The following is a 24,812-nucleotide window of genomic DNA, read 5'->3' as shown; positions in this document are numbered from 1 at the left end:
TATATAACCTCTGTCACATCTGCCGCATCTTTATTGTCGCCTTACTAGAAAAACAACAGCCTTGCATTAGCCATCAGATTTGTCACATAGATAATAACTATTATAATCCAAATGAGTCTGTCGGACATATTTTATGTGCGAATCAATTCAACATTGTAAGAGGCCCTTGGACTTGATTGTACAATGCAACGAAGCAAAAGATAATTGATCATGAATTGCAATCAGTGTAACTTGGTTGTGCTCCCGAGTCAAAATCCCCACGCACCGGGTGCGCATACGTCCCTGGTGGGGGTACGTCGCACACCCGAGTACCCCCACCGTGGCCAAAACGTAGCCGCATTGAGGCTGCACTAGTCAGCACACCCATGTGGGACACAGGGACATGTGTGCGTCTAGGGTGCAAGGGTGCGCGGTTGAGTGCGTGCGGGGCTTTTGTTTTTTATTGTTTTTTAAACGTCAGAACTTTTTTTATTCATATTTGAACAATGGATTTTGAATCTTTGATCTTTGTCATTTGATAAATTGATAGTCAATGGTTGACTTACATGGTACACCGTACTATGTATGATTTACATTTTTCATTTATCATTATCATTATTATGTTTAAAAGTTTTAGTATTTATAATTTTACTAAGTTCAATGGTCATTGATAATGGTTATGAAGCTTCAAGTTTCAAGTTTGAACTTATGGTTCATGAATCGCATTTCAATTTTGTATATTCAACTATTTTTGGTATGTTATATTTTAGTATCCTTTCATAATTAGCATTTTCAGTCTTATATGTATACTATGCAACCTCCCCCCCCCCCCCTTCCACACCCACACCGCCGCACCCCTATTGTCCCCAAATTGAAACCCTTTTTTTTCTACACCCGAAACTCGTCCCAAGGTCCCCCTATGCTGGTGTAACACTGATTGCAATGGACCATGGCTTTTCCCCTATCAGAAGTGTTGATATGCACAAAAATCACAATCAACAATTTTAACAATTACCACATTTCAACATCTTAAAATTTGGTTACCACTAAACGCGAATGGTTCAATTTGTAATTTAGGTGAAAGCGTTAAATGGCATTGTCATGAAATAAAAAGTAATTCCTTTTTGGTTAGCATAAGGAATGGTATTTTCGCACAATGTCATGTTGTTTCACAAGAAGCAAGACCTCCCTGTGATTCCAATGAGACAGAGAGATATCAATATGCATTGAGTTCTGAAGTGTTTAACCTTAGGCTGTGCAAACATAAGGAAGAATGGCTAATAGAAGTTTTGTGGATTCACATCTAATTGCATACTTGATGATATCTTGATTTTAAATGCAAACTAGGAAGAACATCTCATCCTTATCAACCAACTCTTGCAGGTCTTGAAAGACGAACTTTTGCTAAGTTTTGAAGAGAAGTATTGTGATACTCAAGACGTGTGTAGTGGGAAAGTAAAGAGTATATCCTGCAAGGAGGATGCTATCACAAATTATATTAGGACTTTTGTAGGTGTTGTCCACTACACACTGAAATTTATTCCAGCCATCCATTCTTTAACCCTGCCGATAAGCAAAGTTGTAGCCATGGAAGAGGAGCTTTCATTGGGAAGCGAACATAATGAAGCATTTATATTGTTGAACTATAGTATTTACTATTGATCATGCTAATATGCTTGCACTTCTAACTTGCAAAAAATGTTTGAGGTGGAAACAAATGCAAGTCAATATGCAACATGTGCCATCTTGATTCATTATCATTTTTAAGTAAGCCCATTGCTATCATCTATAAAGTTTTACTTTGGATGTTAAAAGGATATCTCATATGTGATGGGGAGTTGCATGCACTAGTTCAGGCTACAATGAAATGAATGCATTATTACATACTAACCACGAAACTATGTGCTATTCAAGACTTTGAAGTAAAAGGTTAGCCCACTTTTTATCATTTATAAATTCTTACCAGTGTTACTCAAAGGTGTTTCCAGCAAAAATTGGCCTATCCCTAAAATGGGAATGTCTTGGAAACTTGGAAACTTCCGAAGGATTGTACAGCATACGAAGACATTTGCAGCCAACACAAAGAAACATTAAAAGTAAACAACAAAAAAGACCTTTTTGAAGAACCAAGACTCCTCAAGGGGACCATTTTACTTATGCAGATTCACAACAAAAGAGACAGCCTGGAGAAATTACATCAGACTGACTAGGAGTTTTATGTGGGTCCCTTAGGCTTATGGCCTTGTGGACATCATTAAAAGTCTTTCATTCATTCATTCAAAAACCTTTCCCTTGGTTGTTCCATTAAATCAATGTTTCAGTTTTGATAATCTGTTATATTTCCACTCTCATGTGGACTCTGAAGTTTAATTATTTAACACAGACATTAATGACAAGGTTCTATAATTTATATAAGCATGCTTTATCCATGTTTTTATATGAATATTTAAAGTTTCCCTATATGTTTTAAAATTTTCCTACTTTTTATATAGCTGTTCCCACAACCATCACTTGCTCTGACTAAAAGAAATTTGTCCCGAAAACCCGTTGCCCCGTCTCCCTACCCTGGGAACCTGGGGTAATATAGGTTTTTACTCACACATATTTAAAGGTTATCTAGTATGAAATAGGGAACTATATGCACTAGCTCAAGCTGTAAAAAAATGGAGGCACTACTGCATACTAACCACCAACCTTTACAATATTTGCAAGATCAAAGCAAATTGCAAGTAGCAAAACATTATGAATCCATGGGGTTTTACAACAATTTCATGTGGTGATCAAACACAAGAAAAAAAGCTCTAGTGTGGTGGTGGATGAATTATCTAAGCCATCCATCACAAAAACAAATACTGCCATGGCTAAGGCAGCCCAACTAAAGCATTTTACAAAAGAGACTAATGAGGAGGAATATTCCCAAAATGCAGAATTTGTGTGAGGTTCGTGGACTTGCAAACCCAAGGAGTTGCCAAAGTCTAACAGAAGTTTTATCTCAAGAAAGGGCTGCTCTATAGGTCAGGGAAACCATATATGCATAAATGTTCAGTAAACCACCATTTATTCCTACCAACTGTAGCTCAGACTTCATGCCAATTTTTTGCCAAAAAATTGCAGTCAATTGCAATTAACCAGTCAAACTAATTTTTGACAATTTTTTGGTCAATTAACATAATTCTGGGTTTTAGACGGTATTACCCCAAGTTTCCATTAAGGGGGGATAAGGGGACAGGAAAATGAGATTCCAAGATGAACTTTTTTCCCAAATGCAGGGGACAGCAATGGGGACAGCTATATAAAAAATACGAAAAAAATTTACACATATAGGAAAAATTTATATATTCATATGAAAATATGGATAAAGCATGCTTATATTCATTATAGAAACATAATACATAATGTTTGTGTTAAATAATTTAAATTGAGAGTTCACATGAATGTGGAAATAAAACACATTCTCAAAATTCAAGAATTAATTTTATGGTCAGCCAAGCGACAGGCTTCCGGAAGTTTCCGTGATGTCCTGTTTTCATGATGGGTCAAATTATGCCCGAAATACATCCTTAGGTAACACTGGCTTTAGAGTAATGCTTAGACTAGGCTTATCTTTCCACAAGAGTAATGCTTAGACTATACTCATTTTTACAAGCCATGTTACAGATTTACTGGAAGTCATCTACAAGATAAAATGCTAAGGAGAAGCCACGACTATTGTAACAGTCCTACATTTTTTTTTAATCAACAAACAGAAGCTTTTAAAATGGTTAAATGCTACCCAGACTGACCAGAAAAATACCTTATACAAAAAGTGCTATAAAATGCCCATGAATTTTCTGTACAAATTTGGCTCTCAGGTTTTCTTAGTACAAAGAATTCCTTCTAGAATTAATTCATTTCTTTAATTCCCTATTTGCATTACATTTCCCTGGCTCCGTAATACCCCTAGCATTTTAGAAATTGTTTGAAAAGAATGTCAGGCAATATAATAATTTATGTTATTTAGAGCATTACTCATAAGTACCTTCTCAATTAGACAGTTGGGTATTTAGAGCGTTTTTCATAAGCACCTTCTCAACTAGACAGGTAGCTGTCTCAATGGCACCATTAATGTATTGAACCCAGTATGTTGACCCTGAAGTTAGAAATAATGTTCTCTAATAGAAACTTATTTTCCCAGCCAAATGCATGTCCCATGCACTGTGACAATTAATTACTATGGAAAAGGGTAATCTGCCAAAAACAAGCTCATCAGAGAACACAAAAAAACTAGATGTAAAAGAATGCCAAGACACATAGAAGTTCTAGACTCCTCAAAAAGAAGCAAAAGAATATGAAAGAAGGAACAGATAAGTTTTGAATCTTTTGCTTTTATGGTTATTCTTTGAGCGTTGACAATTTATGCTCCGATGTTAACAGCATTTACTTTACCATCCTCTACATTAGCATTAACCATATTTAACAAGCCTTAGGAGCACATTCATTATTTAAGCACCTGTTTTTTTCTTAAACCGCCTTCATTATCTTCATCAAAAAGAATTGAAACAGTAAATGCCAACTACAGTTACTTAGATTTGCAAACAAAAAACTTGTTACACAAACAAAATAGTAGAAAAAGATTATTCCGCACTTCTAATAACCTAGCCCCTGTGCTCTTCCATCAAACAGAAGATAAAATGCAAAATTTAGAATTATAGTGAAAATTTGGGCAATTACCAAGAACTCAAACAGCTGCTGAATATATCATATACTACCAGGCAAAAGATGCACCAGTTTCCCACAAAAGGCACACAGTAATTATGTATTTCAAGCTAAGAGGGTCTATTAAATGGGAATTTAAGAAATGTCACAAAAAATTGGATTAAAGTATTTGATTCACAAACCTTTCTCTGAGGAGTTGGAAAATATCAGATCAACTGAAGTGAGCAAAAGTGATGCCAAATCCGACCATCTACCTTCCACCATGAAGGTTTGGGCCTCATCACAACAACGGATCACCTGAGATTCTGCAATCTGCTCAAACAAATAATGAAAGGAATAGACATTAAAGGGATTGATATCCTCAATAAAGTGTGAATATCTGTGTAAGTAATAGATCTCATTGTCTGACCTAAAACAAAACCATGGTTGGCAATTGTTGTTCACTAAACACCACCTAATAAAGTATTTTCACATAAAGGGTAGAATAAACTAGAATAGATATCTTTTATAAATCTATCTAAAGAAATGCCGATAGATATCCACTACAAAATAATTATAATTTAATTTACTACATCTAAATTATTTATATTTCCTTTATCTTCATTTATTTAATCTTTTACTAACTCGATCTTTTTATTTTAATTTCTTAAAAAATGGATGATTTATATCTCCAAATATGTTAATTTAAACAGATATTTTATGTAGTTTTTATTAAATTATTTTTAAAAGTATATTCTATTTATAATAAGATTTAAACTTTTGACATGTAGATGGTTGTCAAATTTAACCTAGAAGAATAAAAGTTAACATTAACACGCTCACACCATCCCACTCCCCCATTCTGCCATTGTAGAATGCCTATCGGCATTAGTAACTCCTAACCATAAATCAATAAAAAATGAAACTAATATCCCAAGTTCTAACCAACAAAACTAAAAGGTCTGCTGCTGAGAATATAAGTAATCTAATTATTTCTAATGGAGAGCCTTTCCACAGGCCTTAAGACAAGAAAAAATACATATGAAACAGAAATAATAACCATAAACCTAACACAACAAATCTTTCAGCTTTGCAAACAAGAAATATGACTATTGTTTACATCATGCACTAAACTTACAGCAATGTAAAGATCTAGTTTTCTTCTTGTAATTAAAAACTTCAGTACCTACTCCATCTGGTCTCTTTTTTAATAGCTACTTTACCCTTAAGAGGGGACCTCATTTTAAATAATCGTGGTCTCAAGCTAAGTCACAGCATTCGCCAAATTTCAGCCATGAGGTTCGAAAATCGACAAACTTAAAAGACTTACAAATAAAAATTGCTTAAATTCCTCAATCAATTCATACATATCAAAGGCATCGCACAAATAATGTTGCTCGAGCAAAGGCAGCCATGTTCGCAATAAGAGCATCTAAGAAATTAGAAGCGACAAAATTGCATGTAGAAGGTGATTCCTTAATAATTATTAAAGCTATTAGTAAAGGATCTTTGGATGCATGGCACCTTCAGAATTTCATTGTCAACATTATTCAAGAACTAGCATAACTGGAAGACTAAAAAATTTCACACATTAAAAGAGAAGGAAATCATGAAATGGACAAAACGTCCAATTGGGCCCTTAAATTTGCATGTTGGGGAAGTTAGAATTATAAAGTTTCCAAGAATTAAACTTACAGGATGATGAGGAAATAATTCCAAATTGATAAAATGATTGTTTTGAAGGTGATGAAAAGAGGACGAGCTTCTATGTGGTGAAGTGTGCCACAATAAATGAAGAAAGGGTGGATCATCATTACAAAGTACAGTACAGCTGCCAGACAGCCTAGTTTAATTGATTTTTTAGGAATTCATTACCACAAGAAAGAGGTTAGTTTGCTGTTACAAAACACAATGGAGTCTTCATTCTCTTTAACCTGCGAAAACCAACAGAATCCTTTCTATGACGAAACTAAAAAACAATGTTGGAGGCAGTTGTTTGAGTTCAAACACAAGCTACTCAAAAAAGTGGTTGAAGTGTTACTGTGGGAGATGTTCTTTAAGGTGAAAAATCTGTACAAAATGAACACAGACATCTAATTAATGATAATGATGTGGGGTCTTCAGCTGGGTGAATCTAAATCTAGGGTTAGATTTGTGATGGAGAAGCTGATCTCAGCCAAATCAAGGCTTGGAATGGAAGAAATTTTACATTTCTCCATCCCAAAGATGGGAGTGTGGCTAAGAGATGATGGGTCCAGCATTGAGAAAGTTGAAGGGGCACTTCTTACTCCCTTTATGTGGCAGTTCAGTGAGCATCAACAACATGAAAGGTTCAAACTCAGGTGGGTGGTATCTTCTTAAATTATTAATTATGGAGCATGTGTATGATGTTGATCACAAATCAATGAAAGCAATGGTTAACTGGGGCCCAAAAGATGAGACGGAATTGGTGATAAACTTGCAAAACAGGGCCCGAAACCCTCAAACACATAGGGATGATGAAGCATGGCCAGAGTGGAAAGTAAACGCAATTATGGATGAAAGAATTTGTGGGATTATGTTATGAGCCCTAAAAACTGAAATGTACGGTGGGTGATGCCTTGACACTTTGTTGGAGAAGCAAGAAGAAGTTTAATGATTTCCTCTGATTTTTGTGATGATAAAAACAAAACAAGGTTAAATTTGGTTATATATTTTTTAATGGGGAAGTGGGCTTTGCCTGTTTTCTTAAAATTTCTGGAAAGTAGAATTGTACTTCTGGTGAATTTCGAAGTGGAGTGAAGATAAACAATGTATGAAAAACAACTGGTTTTTCAATGGACGGACCCCTGGTTTTCTGAAGAAGGCAGGTTAAGGACAGAAATTGTATTAAAAATGCCTTCGGTGGTGCAGGCATTGCAGATGTCATGATTTTTTTTTGTATTCCCACAGTGTCCCGAGTCAAGCCAGAAATATTTTTCAAAAATGCTTATTTGATAGACTGAGTTTCAGTTTAACTAAAAGTTCACTGTCGTTGAGTAGGCACTAGTTCTAGCCTGGAAAGTTTCTGCATGCAGATGGATGGGTTAGGCCGTGTTTTGGTTTAGGGGTTGATTGTAAATGCAGGTGGTTGTACTTTGTAATTTTGTGTATTTTGGGATGGGGATCTGGAAATGTTCTGGGATGTAAACTGATAATTTGATCCTCGAAAAAGATGAATCCGAGGTGATGTACTGTAATCTCTCTTTTACTATTAATAAAATCTATTAAAACTATTAGCAATTAAAAAAATGAATGAAGTCAAATTTTAATCATGGTTTTTTTTAAACCTTTTCCCTCGTCGAATTGTATACGAATTTTATTGTTGCTGAACATGAATTCAAACTCGAACCTTGTGACATAGGTCTCAAGTCAGCTTTAAAGCAACAAAATAGAACTCCCTTTAACTGCTTATAGACTTAAAGATATGTTAAAAAAATTAGACATTAGCCTAGTTTGTTACTGTGCAATAATAATGGGAAACTCAAAAACATGTGACCTTTGTTCAATTTGAGTCCTTTCAACCAAAGCAAAGCAATGAATAACTCCAAAAAAAATGCTGAGATTGTGATGAAACAGTTATAGGCACATTGTGTGAAATAAAAATGGAGCAGCCTCCCTCTCTGCAAAATCAGTTATGCTCCAATGGTAATCATTCATGCAAAGGTTCTCATCAAGGAAAATTTGATGCTGTTAACAACCCGGATGAGATTGCTGTGGATCTAACCAGTGACATCGACAAAGAAAGAGGATTGTGGGAAGAAAATGCTCTTATTGTGAAAGTCTTTGGCCCAAAGATGCCCAGACATCACATCAAAGTTTGGGTTACCAAATTCTGGGGATACAGATCTTCTCATCAAATTCCTTCCCAAAGGTTTCTTCATTGCTGTTTTTGCAGAAGGAGATGACTGGGACAACATTATGCAATGTCAAATTGGCTTCTAGATGGCCATTCTCTATACATCCAACCCTGGGTTCCTAATTTCAATATTGTTCCTCTTGCTGTTTATGATAGCCCCATTTGTATCAAATTATACAACCTACCGATTGAATACTGGGGAGAAAGAAGCCTTGAGAAAATCGGAAGAACATTGGGCATTTTATTAGACATCAATACAGATACCATCAACAATGATCTTTATTCTTTCACAAGGATTAAGATTGCTGCAGTGATCCTACTTGCCTCGGCAGATGGGTTCTGGATCCAACATCTTGAGATTGAAAAAGACATCATCCTCTGTCACAGATACAGAAGCAAACTCCATTTTCCCTTGGGCTGCAAAATGTTTGTTAGAAGAGCCAGAAACAAATCTTTCAAAACATTTGAAAGTGAACATACTCAGAAATGGATTGAGAAATCCAAGCCTCAGCGAAATGAGGAGAAATCAGCACCGGATGACACTGTTTCCCAACCATCTTCCAGCATGACCAAAGCGATGGAGCAGCCCAATCAGGCAATGCTCAACTCCACGCCCCTTTATCATCAGAGAATCCTGCCCTGCCTTAGGAAGACGCAGCAACCACCCAGAGTATACCAGCTGATAACAATGACTCAGCCTCCAGCACCGATGATAATTTGGAAGATGAACTCAACAACCAGGATCAAAGATGTATCAGCCAATCCACTAATATACTGGTCGATAGACCAAAAGAAGAGGAAGCAACAGGCAGCTCAGGGAAGCAAGAGCTAATGAAAAAGGAATCATCAGTGCTCTAGATTTTCTTAAAAAGACCAAGATAGATAATTCCTCAACAATGAAGATTTTATACTGGAATGTCGGGGGACTGATATTCCCTGACCAAAAACGCTTGGTCTGAAGAGCATTTAAAAAAAAAATAACTGATCTCATACTCCAAGAGACCAAGCACTTCCGTACGAAAGCAACAGATTTCTTGAAACTCTGCCACAACTGGGATAGTTACTTCAAAGATGCAAAGGTGCTTCAGGTGGACTTGGCATCCTTTGGAACCCTGTCAACACAAAAGTTAATCCACTGGCCTCATATGATAATTGGATGGCTTGCCACATCATTGTTTCTGATCTTATCATGGATTTCCAATTAATTAATGTCAATGGACCTACCAAGACTGAAGACAAAGCTGAGGTCTGGTTGGAGATTTCACACATCATCTCAGCTACTGACAGAAGGAAAATCACACTGGGTGGCGATTTTAATGCACTTTGGCACATTGATGAAAAAAAGGGAGGTCTCAGAAAAAGCTCTGTAGTCATGGATGACTTCAAAGAATTCATCTCTTTTAACAAGTCTTGTATGTCATTCCCAAAAATGGTTTGTACACTTGGACTAACAGAAGACAACTTCTCAAATATTTCTAAAAGACTTGACCAGTTCTTTGTTGTCGAACATTGGGATTCTGGATCATTTTCTTTCTCTTCTGCCATCTTACCACAAGTTGGCTCTAATCATCTCCCCATTCAACTCAATTCCGAGCAAGATCAATCCTCTAATAAAAAATGTTTTAAATCCCAGAGCATGTGGTGGAGAGATCCAGATTTCATCACACATTTGAAAACATTGTTGGAAGAAGGAAAATTCGCTGGCTCTCCAAGCTTCAGATTTGTCAAGAAGTTGCATAATTTGAAAAACAAAATCAAAATATGGAACAAAATTACCTTCAAGAAAATCTTCACTGAAAAGCTCAGATTAGAAGAGGTATTGGAAACACTACAGTCAAAAGTTATGATCTCTGGTATGACCATTAATAAATTTGAACAAGAAATCACACTGAAAGATCAATACAATGAGATCCTTAAAAGAGAGGAAATTTACTGATCATCTCCCCATTCAACTTAATTTTGAGCAAGATCAATCCTCTCATAAAAACTATTTCAAATTCCAGAGCATGTGGCGAAGAGGTCCAGATTTCATCACAAATTTGAAAACATAGTGGGAAGAAGGAAAATTCTCTGGCTCTCCAAGCTTCAGATTTGTCAAGAAGTTGCATCATCTGAAAAGCAGAATCAAAATGTGGAAAAAAATTACCTTCAAGAAAACTTTGCTGAAAACCTCAGATTAGAAGAGGAATTGGTAACACGAGTCAAAAATTATGATCTCTGGTATGATCATTAATGAATTTGAACAAGAAATCACACTGAAAGATCAATACAATGGGATCCTTAAAAGAGAGGAAATTACTGTCGTGACAATCCAAGGGAGGTGTGCATTTCTGAAGGGACCTTAGCACCAAGTACTTCCATGCCTCGACAAAAGCTAGAAGATCTTTCAATAAAATCAATGCAATTAAAGACAGATGGAATCCAAGACAGGTGATAAGGAGATGCTGAAAACAGCCATTGATCACTTCACTCAACTTCTGGGACACAACTCTCATTGCTCTCCCAAGACTGATCTGCTAAATTTTTTGGATGGCCAAGTCTCTTTTGAAGACAATAAAATGCTTATGGAGCCATATTCCATGGAAGAAGTCTGGCTTGCCACCTTCTCCTTACATCCGCTCAAAGCTCGTGGCCCCAATTGGATGACTGTCGAACTCTTTCAAAACTATTGGGACTTTATGAGCAAGGACATCTGGGAACTTGTAGAAGACTTCAGAAAGCATAAGAGATTCGTCAAAGAGATCAACCACAGAATGATCGCTTTCATCACGAAGAAGCAAACTTGTGAATCTATAAATGACTTCTGGCCTATTGCACTCTTCAACACCATCTACAAGATCATTTCCAATCTTCTTACATCCGCTCGAATCTCCTAGCCCCAGTGGGATGACTATCAAACTCTTTCAAAACTGTTGGGACTTTATTGGCAAGGACATCTGGGAACTTGTAGAAGACTTCAGAAAGCATAAGAGATTCGTCAAAGAGATCAACCACACAATGATCCCTTTCACCCCGAAGAAGCAAACTAGTGAATCTATGAATGACTTCCAGCCTATTGCTCTCTGCAACACCATCTACAAGATCATTTCCAAGGCATGGTCCAACAGACCTAAGAAGATACTTCCTAAACTCATTTTATAGCATCAAAATGGCTTCACTCCTCAGCGATAAATATCAGACAGCATTATCTATGTCTCAAAAGTCCTCTACACTTTAAAAAAGGACCACCTCAAAGCTATGGCCATCAAACTCAATATTTCAAAAGCATTTGATAGATTTATTTGGGACTTTCTTGCTCAAATTCTCAATAAGTATGTGGCTTTAATAGCAATTGGATAGATGGTGGGTTTTTTTGGCATTTCCTCAGTAAGTTTTTCAGTTCTTGTCAATGGCACTGTTTGTAGTTTATTTAATGCATGCAATGGATTGAGGCAAGGTTATCCCCCTCTCTTCCTCACTTTTTGTCCTGGTGGTGGAGGCCTTGGGCAAATTGATCATTCATCAATCCAGATTGGGACTCTGGAAAGGTACTGTCGTCCATCCCTCCGAGAATCCTGACTCACTCTCAATTTGCTGATGATACACTTCTTTTTGGGGAGGCTTCTGTGAGAGAAGCAACTGTCAATAAAAATGTCTCGGATGAAGACTCTCATGATTCGGGACAGATTATGAACAATGAAAAGTCAGAAATTTTCTTCTTCAATACCAATAGGGCTTTACCATTTAAAATTGCAAAACTCTTGGGCTTCACCATAGTTACATTACCTCTCAAATGCCTCAATGCCCAAATCAACGCTGGTCCTAACCAAAACCATATCTGGGAAGACGTCACTAATAAATGCCATTCTAAAAGCAGAGCAATGGAAAAATAAATGGCTCTCCCAGGCAGGCAGAGTTTTGATGATTAAAACTGTCGTATCAGCTATTCCCATCTACAGCATGTCTTGCTTCTGGATCTCCTATTCTGCTAACAAAAAACTAGCCGGTCTACTTAAAAAATTTAATTGGGAGGGAGCTAAAGACACCAAGAAAATCCCATTGATAAATTAGGAGGGAGCTAAAGACACAAAGAAAATCCCATTGATAAATTGGGATACTGCCTGTACAATTAAGAAAGAAGGTGGTGCTGGTCTTTGGAAAATAGATTTACAAAATCTAGCACCTGTTGCCAGACTTCTTGGAAAATGTATAAGCAGCCAGACAGATTATGGTGTAAAATATTCAGAGCCAAATTTTATTTCATAAAACTTTTAGATTTCCTTCATTTCATTATTTCATGAACTTAATAAACTTTTTTCTCCTTTGTTTTGCAAGATAACTATGAAGCTAGCAGAGCACAGAGATGATGGCGAGGCCAAATTCAAGACTTCAAGCAAGAGTAGAACAAAAGGGCAAGCTCAAGGACTTCAAATGAGAAGGAGATGCAAAATCAGATTACCAAGTCCGAGGATTCAAGGCAAGATCAAGATAGAGTCCAAGAAAGCAAAAAGAGAAACAAAAATCAGAATTTACAACTACAGAAAAAAAAAAATTCAACTTGAATTCCCTGGAAATCCAAGTTTACCTTGAAGGATCCAAGCTACACAAAGGCTCCATCACTTCAAGAAGTTTCAATATTCAAGTTTGCAAATACAATCAAGTTCAAATCATGGCAATGAGAAAATGTGCAAGATGAAGAAAAATTGAGAGGATGAAGCAATTTGGGAATATAACATCACAATCAAAGGCTTGATAATGTTGAGTATCAATGGATATTTTCTCATTACCAAAGGATTAATCGAGCCTACAAGATACGTATGCTAAGGTAGCACCAACTTGTCTTCGACCAATCAGAAAGTTCCATTCACATGTGTTGAAGCATATTCAATCATATCATGCCACGTGTAGAATTTTCTCATTGGCTCTCAAAAGCATTGTAATTTACTTATTAGCCCACATGGTGGTGCCTTCATGTAATTGAATGATAGTGTGGCAACCCTAATTAGGGTTTGTAGGGATTAATCTTGGCCCTTCATTGTCATTGAACAACTATAAAAGGGCCAAGGCCTTCTCATTTGTAAGAGGGGTTAGATATTAGAGAGTTAGCTAGTAATAGAGGTAGAGTAGGAGGAGACTTGAAGAAATTGTTGCCATAATGTCATCAAAGTAATTGATAATTCATTGTTGGTCTTCATGGTGTATCCGTCAATGTTGCCTTGAAGTGTTGCATGGTTTCTTCAATTCCTCACTTTCATTTCAGGTTAAGTAGATGTAGAAGTAAATGGATGAAAGATATTGTTGAACGGTGATTAGTGGTGAAGCTAGCGTCCATACCTTTTGGTACTTGTTGATTGTAAGCAACAGTGCAAGGTTAATGTGGGCCTTAATTACAAGTGTTTAACTTCTATTGGAGATGTTCAACTTCTATTGGAGATGTTCATTTAGATAGTGCCTTCATAGGGTATTTGGATAAATATTGAAAATGTGAGAATCGTAACTGTATCTATAGAGGATAGCACCCTCCTATGCCTAGCTGATACAGTGAAGCAAGAATTAGTTAGAGGCTCACCCTACCATCTGATGGAGCTCTAATTTTAGAGGCTCCATTTTTTGCAATGGAATTTACATTTCATATACCAATGATTGTAAGAAATCAGATTATATGAGGAAGAGAGCATTGTGAAGGTTTGAGTGAGCTATCAGAAGCTGTCAAAGTGTTATGTATTGAATGAACTACACTGTAAAACATCAAAAGAAAGAAAAAGCAGTATTGGCTATGTTGTCTCCAAATGACTAAGTCTTTCCAAACAATTATGTTAAAGGTGCATAGACAAAAACAGAGTTGGATGAGGTTAGTCAAAGTTGAGATGAACTGACATAAACAAACGCAGACCTGTAGAGTGACATTTGATACAGATGAAGACAAACTACTGAACAATTGATCTAATCTACATAACTTCATGGTTAAAAAGTCATTGGCAGGAGGAAAAGATTCCAATCAGGGAGAAGCTGTTGCAGAGATCAGTGTATCAAAGCAGTGCTGCGTGCTATATTACAGGAGGATGAATTGCCTGATTTTGAATGATGTTGATGATGATGGTGTTTAGAATCCCATCCACAAAACCTCAGAACTAGACAAGGATAAGGATAAAAGAATGCCAATATCTGTTTGGCAATAATAAAGAAGAACAGTGTAGAATCTACAAAGACAATAGAACCTGTATAAAACAGAGAAATACATATACACAATGCCCAGTATATATAAATATACAAACATGGTACTCAAACACAGAGGATATGAATGCACTCTAAGGATGTTGAGAGTTATCCTTTACTCACACATTAGACCCATATTCTGCCTGAATTGTTTCTATCAATAAACAAGGTAGAAACAAGCAATGAAGAAAGTCAAATCTACAATATGCAAAGAGATTATTATCACCAGACAGTACGGAAGATTGAAATCAATGGAAGATAATAAAACATTCAAATGGAGTAAAGTATACTTATCAGCAATGATTTATGGCATTAAAGGAGTTGAACAGAAAATCTAGAGATGTCAATTCCCTTTTGATTATATATGAACAATTAAAATACACAGGGATACTGCCCAGTCATATGAGTCACAGTGAATTCTCAATCATGCAGAGATGACTAATACACCCGGATGGAATCTAGACAGCAAGATTAGAAATAGATACAAGAAATATGGATCTACGTTGGGCACCATATTGGAAACAACGAGCATATTTATGGGCACTGAATGTCAGTCCAGCAATCAAAGGTTGCATACAGGAGACAAGCTCTACTCAGCAGCAATTACAGAAATTGATTCAACGTGCAACTGTAGTACCTCCATTTGAAACATACAAGCATGAGAAGTTCAACGGCAAGATATTGAGTCTTCATGGCACTATCAGTAACGCAGATTCAGGCAAAAGTTACCAAGGCAATGTGAAAGTCTCTGTAGGGGCTTTTTTTTAAAACACTTTTCTAATGCTCCTCCTTTGCTGTCAGAGTTAAATTTGAATGGATAATGTTGAATGAGCAGCGATGAAATTGAAGCGATGCCCATAAAACAATAGTATATGACAATGTGAGTGCAAGGTCCGACTTGGATGAACAAGCACACCGTCAGGAGTAACCCAAGTGAATAGAGTATACCAACATCTGAATGTGTCATGAACATTCATAGTCACAATACTCTGTATGTGTCGTGAACACCATAGTCATCAATAAGGACAATTTGATCAACCTACAGAGCCCTGCCATATAGAATTTAGAATTGAGTATATTGCCAGTGAGTACTATAATACATGAAATGGACAAAGACAGTGACAAGTGACAGGTGATGTGTATCAAGAAACTCTGCAAACATTCTGATGGTGCATGGTGCGAGTTCAAAGACTTATCATTCCTGTGCAAATCGAACAACTCACCATTTTTCAAACACTTATCCTAACCTGTGTAATATGTATTTTGATGTTGTGGAGATAATATTTAATACATAAGCAAAACACTTAGTTATCCCGATAACAATATAAGTAGATTAGCTTAGATTAAAAATGTGATTTTTAGATGATTAGTTTTTATTTTAAAGGTGCAATGGTTCAAAAGGAATCTATGCATCCTTTGATCCACTTACAAATAATAGACTCTAACGTCATTTTGAAAGGAGACACAATACATTCGAAAAAAAACACTATTCATTTGTACGAAGGGATAAGGAGTTTTAATATGGCTTTGTAATATATTCTAATATTATATTTCAGTGATTTATAAAAGCTTGTTGCTTTTTTATTATTTAAATGGCATGAGAATTAAATTGCAGTTGATTGGTCCTTTATTATCATTTTTAAAATTCCATAAACAATTTAAATGTCATATAAGTGGACGAGGTCATCTATGGCATTTTAAACTCGATCATCGCAAATATTGTGAAATATTTAATTGTTTCTGAATCTGTGTCTAGTCTGTCTCCCCGACCTTAGCAATTAAAGCGCAATCTAGACTAGTTTAGAAATGTGTGTATATATATATATATATATATATATATATATATTCGATCCGTCGAGTCTTGATTATTAAACTGTTTATAGTTTGTGTATAGAAAATTATAAAGTTGTACATTATAATCTTCATTGTAGTTGATTACGTTGCCCGAATAAGTTAAAGCACTAGTCTTTTTATCATTTAAGTATTGGATTTATATTTGAAGTCGGAAAATCTATAACTTCCTTCTTACAAAACCTCAAATCCATTGTTAAAAACCTTATACAAAACATCCATTTTAAGCATTCCACATAATTTCATATTGTTCAAGTTCAAAGACCTTGCCAGTCGGAGAACTCCCAAAGCTTAAATTCGCTATAGAAAATCTTCGAACCAAGTAGTTAGCATTTGAGGTGAAGGTTTACCCGCCTAGGTGTAGCAAAGCCAGAAGTGCAAGGGAATTGAAGTGACTCATGTTCATTGGCCATAATTGATTGAGAAATCTTATTAGAGAAGCGAAAAGCTCTTAGATTTCCAATCTGCGGTTTTGGGAACCAACACCATCAATATTGTCCTACATTCCCAGAGTTGTATAGAATTCCTAAACTTTTCTCATTTGCAATTATTTGGTTTCAAGTGTTTTGAACTTGTTGATATCAACTGAACTAATAGTGTAAGTCCCTTTGTGATATCCAACATATCATATCATAAAACTGAGTGCAAGTCCCTTTGTGATAACCAACATATCACATCATAAAATTGAGTGGAAGTCCACAATAAAGAAGGAGCTTTATGGTTGTCTCCTTTGATCACACAATCCATATGCATTGTTTAGCATATGAGCATCCTTATTCAACAGAGAGATGGAAATTTGGTATTTCATCTTGGAATAAAAAGTATTCAATTTTGTACATTGTAGTGGAACAAAAACTCACATCAACACTATCCGCAACAAAAATCCAAGCTAATCCTTTTCTTGATGCAAATCCCTTCAACAATTAAGCAATCCTAGATCCAGTGTCACCATATGTTCCATTCTCAATAAAACCTACCTCAATGAGTCTCATTCAAAATCCACTTCACACCAAAGTATTGAATCCTTCCAAGAATCCCACATATACATCCAAACCCATACCCAATCAATAGAATTGATGTGTGTCAAGAGGATAATCTAAAGTATGAAGAAACATGTCCTCAATGAATCAAGATACCAAGAGCTTCCAATTCCCTCCAAACTTTGAGAAAGATCCCAACTCCTTAGGATCTCTTTTCCATAAAAGTTCATTTTATTGATCATAAAAGTTCAAGTGTACAATGTGTATCACTAGATGCAATATATATATATATATATATATATATAAAACTTAAGGAGAGACTCTTTACATTCCAACTGAAGAAATCTCCAATTCCCAATACGTGACTCTTTATTACAACAACTCTTCGAATTTCCATGCCTCGACACATGTCAAATGACACGTCATTAAATTTAATATTACAAATTAAACATAAGTGTCCTTTTCAGCTGAAGGTGACAATAATGCTAATAACGTCCATGTTTCCAAAGATAAAGATCTTTATCGCAGCTACAATCTTCAACACTCCCTCTTAGCCAGCGAGAGATCTTTAGCTGAACAATCACAGAAGACTGCAAGCAAAATGTCAATGATAAAATCTCATCATATAGATCATATAAAATTCATGAAACCACTTAACATGAAAACTTGTAATAGTTACTCATATTCATGGAGTCACTCAACATGAAAACCTATAGCAATTGCTCATATTCATGGAATCACTCAACATGAAAACCTGTAACATTTGCTCATAACCATAGAATCACTCAACAGATTTGTAAGACTCACAACTAAGCCTTTAATCATGGACTCTATCAACAGGAACTGTCATGGAATCTCTCAACATGACATTCAACTCCCATCGCAGAATCTCTCAACATGATGACATCATGGACTCTCTCAACATGATATTCACTATTGCATAGTGAAAGAGTTATCATAGTTGATCTTACAATCTCATTTATTCACACAAAAATAGGTATAACAAAACAAGACTTAGTTCCATTTAAGTCTCAAATTCTACAAATACCATAAGCATCACAAGCATATATGAGAATGAAGGGAATTCCAAAATTGCTCCCTCTTAATTATGAAGCCTCCCTTTGAATCTAAAATCTCCCTCTAAAGCTCAACATCTCCCTCTTTATTAAAGCAACCTATCGCCTTTCTTGTTGCATCCAACAACAAAGAGAGATAAAAGATCAGTCGCAATTTAGAATCAACATTCATATATATTGAAAGGTGACCACTATTTTTTATTATAACAAAACTTCAAAAATCATAGGATATTTATCTCTTTTCAAGTGACATCCATAACCATTGAATGAAACCAAGATAACCCCCTTAACAATAGATACCGTGTCATTCTCAGTTCACTCTATTGGAACTAGTAACTGATCAACTCTAAGCTCTTATTGTAGCTAACAACTTAAATGAAGCATCGTAGTCTCGTTCCCTTGGACCTTGACCATACTCCACGAACAAACCCAATCCAATCATAAAAAAAAATCCCCTCTTTGTGCCTTCAACCTGATAAATGAAGTAACGAGTTCAGATGCCATGTAGGGCCCCGTGCTCTGCATCAAGCATATCAAGCCATATTGCCACTATCACTCCTCAGACCTTCGGCTTACAGAGCCTACAACTATTTAAATAGAAGATTCTTCTTGCATCAACGAGCGGCCTATGTCTCTGATTTACTTCTTTCCCCGTTGCTGAATTTTTGTCAGATAATCCTCCTTGAACGATTATAATTCTATAAGAGAAATCTCAATCTCTGCTGATGGGATTAAAAATCTTTCATTTGACCCTATGTCAAGCATACATGCATCCGGAATCGATACACGCAAATGCATTTGATGCTAAAAGAGGAGTTGCGTAGGCAGTATATTTATCTTGAGTTTGATTTTCACAATGACAGTAATAAAGTACCCTGTGTAGGAGCTTGAATGGCACAATAATTAAACACCATGTAATGATACTCCACGATGCATACAAATGTCCACTGTTTGTGAAATATCCCAAACCAGATGATATTTGTTGATTTCTTTTTAGATAACATTAAGAACACACATATGTGAAGTTGCTTAGTAAAAACCGGTAATATAAATACTAGAAAGCATTCCCAATAGTCGTATACTCAATTGTTTCCTCAAAACCGATATTCAAAACTTAAACCATAGGCAGATGTACTATGAACAGTAATAGACAAACAACAAATCCTCCAATAGATGAGCATCACCCCATCAACCCTTGATGACGAGTACCACTCTGCATGCAGAACAACCAATGACGATGCAAGAGCACCCTATATCATCCCTATCTATCTCTATGGCGGGCATCACTGAACCGACCCCCTGCAGATCTAACCACTTCCCCCTACTATTTTATGCCCTACTGGGATTCTATACATAACATGCCCTACCCTATAGTTCCCACCCTACTAGCAGATGAACCAACACAATTATTATATTATAAACCCGTCTTTCAAAATAATATTCAGGAATTCAAGCATATAACAATGCATTATAGACCCACAATGATAAAACCAGAAAACTCTCATAAAACTCCTTAAACAACATTATTGCATTCTACAACAGCAATACAATAACCAGCACTAACAAATCCAATCTTCAAATACAAATTAACAGTCGGATTGGAATACTAGAATAAGAACCTGTAAGCACATGTAAAACACCTTAACTGATATCTCCCCAGACAATGGGTTTACGTCGACTCTCTGCCAGCATGAGGGGCTACGTCCTCGTACTAGCTGAAAGCTAACGCTTTCTGAATAACTCTCACAAGAGAGAAAACTGAAAATGAATCATAAAACAAGCATCCCCAAGAATGAGCCTCTTTCCCTTTTTAATACACAAACTAAGACTCTTCGACTCCCCTCTGGCTTCCATCCTATTCCTTGTGACTCTTAAACTTCCCTCTGGCATTTCGTCTTATTCCTCCTTGACCTTTTGCCCTCTTTATAACATTAAATTGACCTTTTTATAATTTGAGTTTACGCTCTCCTAGTCAATTTTAACATTATATATAATAAGACTTAGTATTTCTTATGTCCCAAAAAGGGGACATTACAAATCTCCCCTCCTTAAAATTGCTTGTCCGCAAGCAATCAATACCAGGATCCCATATGAGTTTGCATGTAGCCCTGTAGCCCAATTTGAAAACAAATTCGGCCATCTCGCGAAGCAATGTGTCACTCTGCAATCCATCCGACAACTAGATCCCTAGATCCCATATAACTCTATGAAAAAAAGTTGCACCTATAAGTTGTACAACTCTGATCATCACTGTATCCAACCTCAAACTAAAGAGAATTATAGGAAGGTCCTCAACAACCCATAAAGACATATGATCAACACCTGGATCCCAAACCCTATTTTCATAACCAGCTGATATGATAAGATAGAAATGTATCAAAGAACTATGCATAATCCAGTAGATGGTGACAACTCGACCTAAATAGATGATGTAATAGGCAAGCCGCTCAAAATTTGAAGGTAACATCCTGGGCGCAACTAATACCATACTGTCATCTTCAATCTAGAGAACCTCTGAATACATAGGTACTATGAATAAGAATGAAGCTGAAAGAGCATTCCCTATGATCAACACATAACTTTCCTCAATGCTACACCCAAAACTATCCAATGGCTGATGTAAATAATCCAACCAACTCCTGTATGGTGTGAAATCAAGAACCCTATGCGGACTGATCCAATGATGCACAATCATAGTCAAATCATCACTCCAATCCTGTGACCAGGTTTCACTATTAAGAACTGTAGCTTGATCTGAATCTCTCAAGTCAAGATCATCCTCTTTCTGGAATCCAAGAGGAACTCTCTCCTCTACCTTAAAAAGTGGGTTATCGGAAATCCAAACCACATCTACCTCAAACAAAGGATTGTCTATAAGCTGAATGTATTTTTAAGTTTTCGAACTTGATCGCTTGGGGCAACTATCCAAAAAACGTATGCTGAATGCTATCAAGTTCATCAATTACCTCAATGAAAAATTCCTACCTCTCTTTGTGCTCCTGTTCCTGAGAGTGATTCGTGACCCTGATCTGATTTTTTGCTTCCTGAAGAGAAAATCAAGTTTCATCCAATACCTTCTGAGTAGACTTAAGCTCCCTATTGTGCCCCATAACTCCATTCCTTCCCTTTTTCAGCTGGTCAACATGTATTTCAGCAACCTTAAGAATGTTGTCCCTGTCGAAAAGCAAAAATAAATAATCTGATTTCATAGTTTCAAGAGTTGTTTTGACAACTTGCAAATCAGAAATAAGTCAATATGCTTCCCCTCTCTTTTGAACCTTTATGAAGAGATCTTCCACCATCTTGTGAGTGTTGTCATAATGTACCAACAATGCCACAACCATGTCATTACTAACCTTCAACTGATTCTTTAAGGTATGCATTTCATTATTGTCCTATTGAAGCAGTTCATTGTCTTGCAGTGTCATCTTAGATTGTTCCTCTGAATTCTCGTCATGGGTGTAGGAAATATATGGTTCATCACACAAAGATTCCAATCTGCTATTACCTTGTGTGCAAACATCCTCATCAGCCTGTTTGTCAACACTAACCTCCAATTCACCAATATAAAAACTTGTACCCTGCGTAACATCTTCTACATGGTTGTTGGAACGCTGTAAAACAATGATAGATGACAGCTCTTCTTTTTCAAGAACCTCTATTCACTGATCATGATTTTCTGGAAATTGCTCATACACATTTTTGCCCTGGACCCTTGCAAGAATATCCTGAACCAATTCCAAATACTTCCTCTTTGCCATCTCAGTCTTATTTTGCTGCTCTAGATGAAAATCCAAGTAATCATTGAATGATAAATCATTCTGAATTCGGGTAGGAAGTTCTTTATACTTTCCATAAATGTCAAGTATTTCTACTCTTATGTCAAATTTGAAATTCTGGGCTAACTGCTCTTGTGGCTTCATAGTACCTTTCCTAATTTTATCCAAATCTTTTCTCATTGCTGAATGTTGTTGTTCTGTTACTGTAAGTCTGACAAACAACTACATTCTGCTACTAGTCTATGATCAAGGACTACCTCTTACACATTTCGGGCCATTCTAGGAGCCTCCCTCAGCTCAAAAAGAAATAGCACCATTGGTAAGTACAAACCTGTATTTTCTGTAATAACAATTACTCAATACTTTCTTTCTCTTCCAAGTGATAATAAGTCAATTAACCAAGCCTGTGATATTACTTGTTATCCTCTGCAATGCCTTCACTTTGATTACTTTTTCCTCCCATACAGATGCCTTCTCCTTGCTAGCTATTAGAACAGTAGCAACCACACTTGGCCAACTACATTAAAAACACAGCTACAGAAAACTGCTTGTAGAACTGCATTGTTCATCTACCATACTCTTAGGAGAATATCCATCCCATCAACTGGTTTTAGCCTCAACCTTCATAACACTGTAAGGAACCCTGGTTGTTATAACAAAGAATACAAATTTGAATTGGCAAAATTTCATCAAACAATTGGCATGTGGTTCCAGATGTTAAGATCTGATATTATTGTTATGATTTAATACTCCAAGAGTAATTACACACTCGATCACTAACACGAAAATCAAGAACAGTAATGTTATTTCTTTACCAACCTATTGTTAACAGTAATTACCAATGCGACAATAGGATGATGACAATTATTCCTAGGAACCAAACTAACTCCTTACTGGTTCCAATTCAATACTCTTGCACATTACAAATAGATAGGGACAAACCATATGGATGTAACACCTATTTATTCATAATTCAAACACCATGGCCATATATATATGTTCATTGGTGAATGATAAAGAGAGATTTAAACACCCCGACTTGCACCCGGAGATTGTAGGTGAGGCCAACTATTCACGTGACCGGGTGTTTGGCATTGTTGCTGGCTGCTCCCTCAACGGTGACCAACAATCCCACGACTCCCTATCCTTGAAGTGGGACGAAGATGGTTACTACTATTGGTTGCTTAGATTCCACAATCCTTCTTGTTACGCTAAGACTCCCATAAAGTTGCTATCCTCAACCTACAGATTGCTCCACTTTGTGATCCCTCAAAAATCCTTCAAAGATGGGAGCAAATAATTTCCTAACACCTGGTGAGTATATGTATGATGTCTAATTTGAGAATTGATGGCTCCAGAAGCAGCTATATGCTCAATTCTTCGTACTTGTTCCAATTGCGGTCCCAGCCCCAAGAAGATAATCTTATTTTTAAAGGAGTATAAGCACAAACTGAGCCCATGCCCCCACATATGGTCAACTTTCAATCTCTACTGACTGCACTCCCTTACCATTGCTTGTTGACGGTTTACATATGATCAACAAGATACAAAATCACTATAAGATACGCGTTTGTTCTTTTATGAAGTAAAGGTTGGATAAGACACATTTGCTCATTCTTACCGTTTCAAAAAAAATGAGTTATTCATCGGTTACCAAAAGACGCCAAAATTTAAACAATTAGTATTGATCTTTTACTTGTCGTGATTTATGGTAATGCTCGTAATGATCACAGTGACTAACAAAAATTATTATATTCGTTCAAAACTTCAACAGGGGGCATAATGGCTTATTTGCTTCCTCTAGCCTTCGAAACTGGCATGTAATTGCAATTATGGACGAAATCACTTCATTAGGGGGGCCCGATAAATTTTCCAATGGAATATTAAATCTTTCAACGTTTAAATTAATCCCTCGTTCCAAAAACATATAGTCAGCCAATGAAATAATTATCGTGCTTCTTTTATATTTGCTATGTGTCGTTTAACATAAAACAAGAACCTCTCGACTTGCATGATGAATAAAACTCTGTTTCGGATCTTTAAATTAGCTGATATTCTTCAAGAGCTATAAGCAATTGTTGTTGGTTGAAGAGATGATATCCCCATTGCTGCCATGAGAGGACCTTGCTATTTCATTATGAGTCACTCACTATCTCTGTGGTGATGTTGTGCTCGAGGCTCATCATCATCACCCCTTTCCACAAGTTCTGATCTGTAGGAGATCCCGTGCTCTGCTACTGTTGTTTTAAAGCTAGTAAAATACCAACAATGTATTACCGACTCCAAGGGAAATGTAACTCACACAAGGTGCCCCTTTCTGCTGTGGTGTGAATGAGCCCACTACTTGTCGTCCCAGTGGTATAACTCTCAAGATCATCAACTCTGAAACTATTAGCTTTCA

The 24,812-nt window shown here is 36.4% G+C and overlaps 1 protein-coding gene across 2 annotated transcripts in view; it reads right to left on the bottom strand.

Moving 5' to 3' along the window:
• Nucleotides 1-24,812, bottom strand: part of LOC149535166 (uncharacterized) — a 49,293-nt gene that overhangs the window by 12,583 nt on the left and 11,898 nt on the right. For both annotated transcript variants that reach the window (XM_089803157.1, XM_089803156.1), the window contains exon 3: nt 4,857-4,986. In XM_089803157.1, coding sequence (XP_089659283.1) covers nt 4,857-4,986 — 130 coding nt within the window. The remainder of the gene's footprint in view (nt 1-4,856; nt 4,987-24,812) is intronic.

This window comes from Cupressus sempervirens, chromosome 10 (genome assembly GCF_028749045.1).
Source record: "Cupressus sempervirens isolate cs-2001-9-10 chromosome 10, ASM2874904v1, whole genome shotgun sequence".
NCBI classification, from domain to species: Eukaryota; Viridiplantae; Streptophyta; class Pinopsida; order Cupressales; family Cupressaceae; genus Cupressus; species Cupressus sempervirens.
Note: the sequence above shows the minus strand (reverse complement) of the source record. Positions and strands in the feature narration are given on the sequence as shown.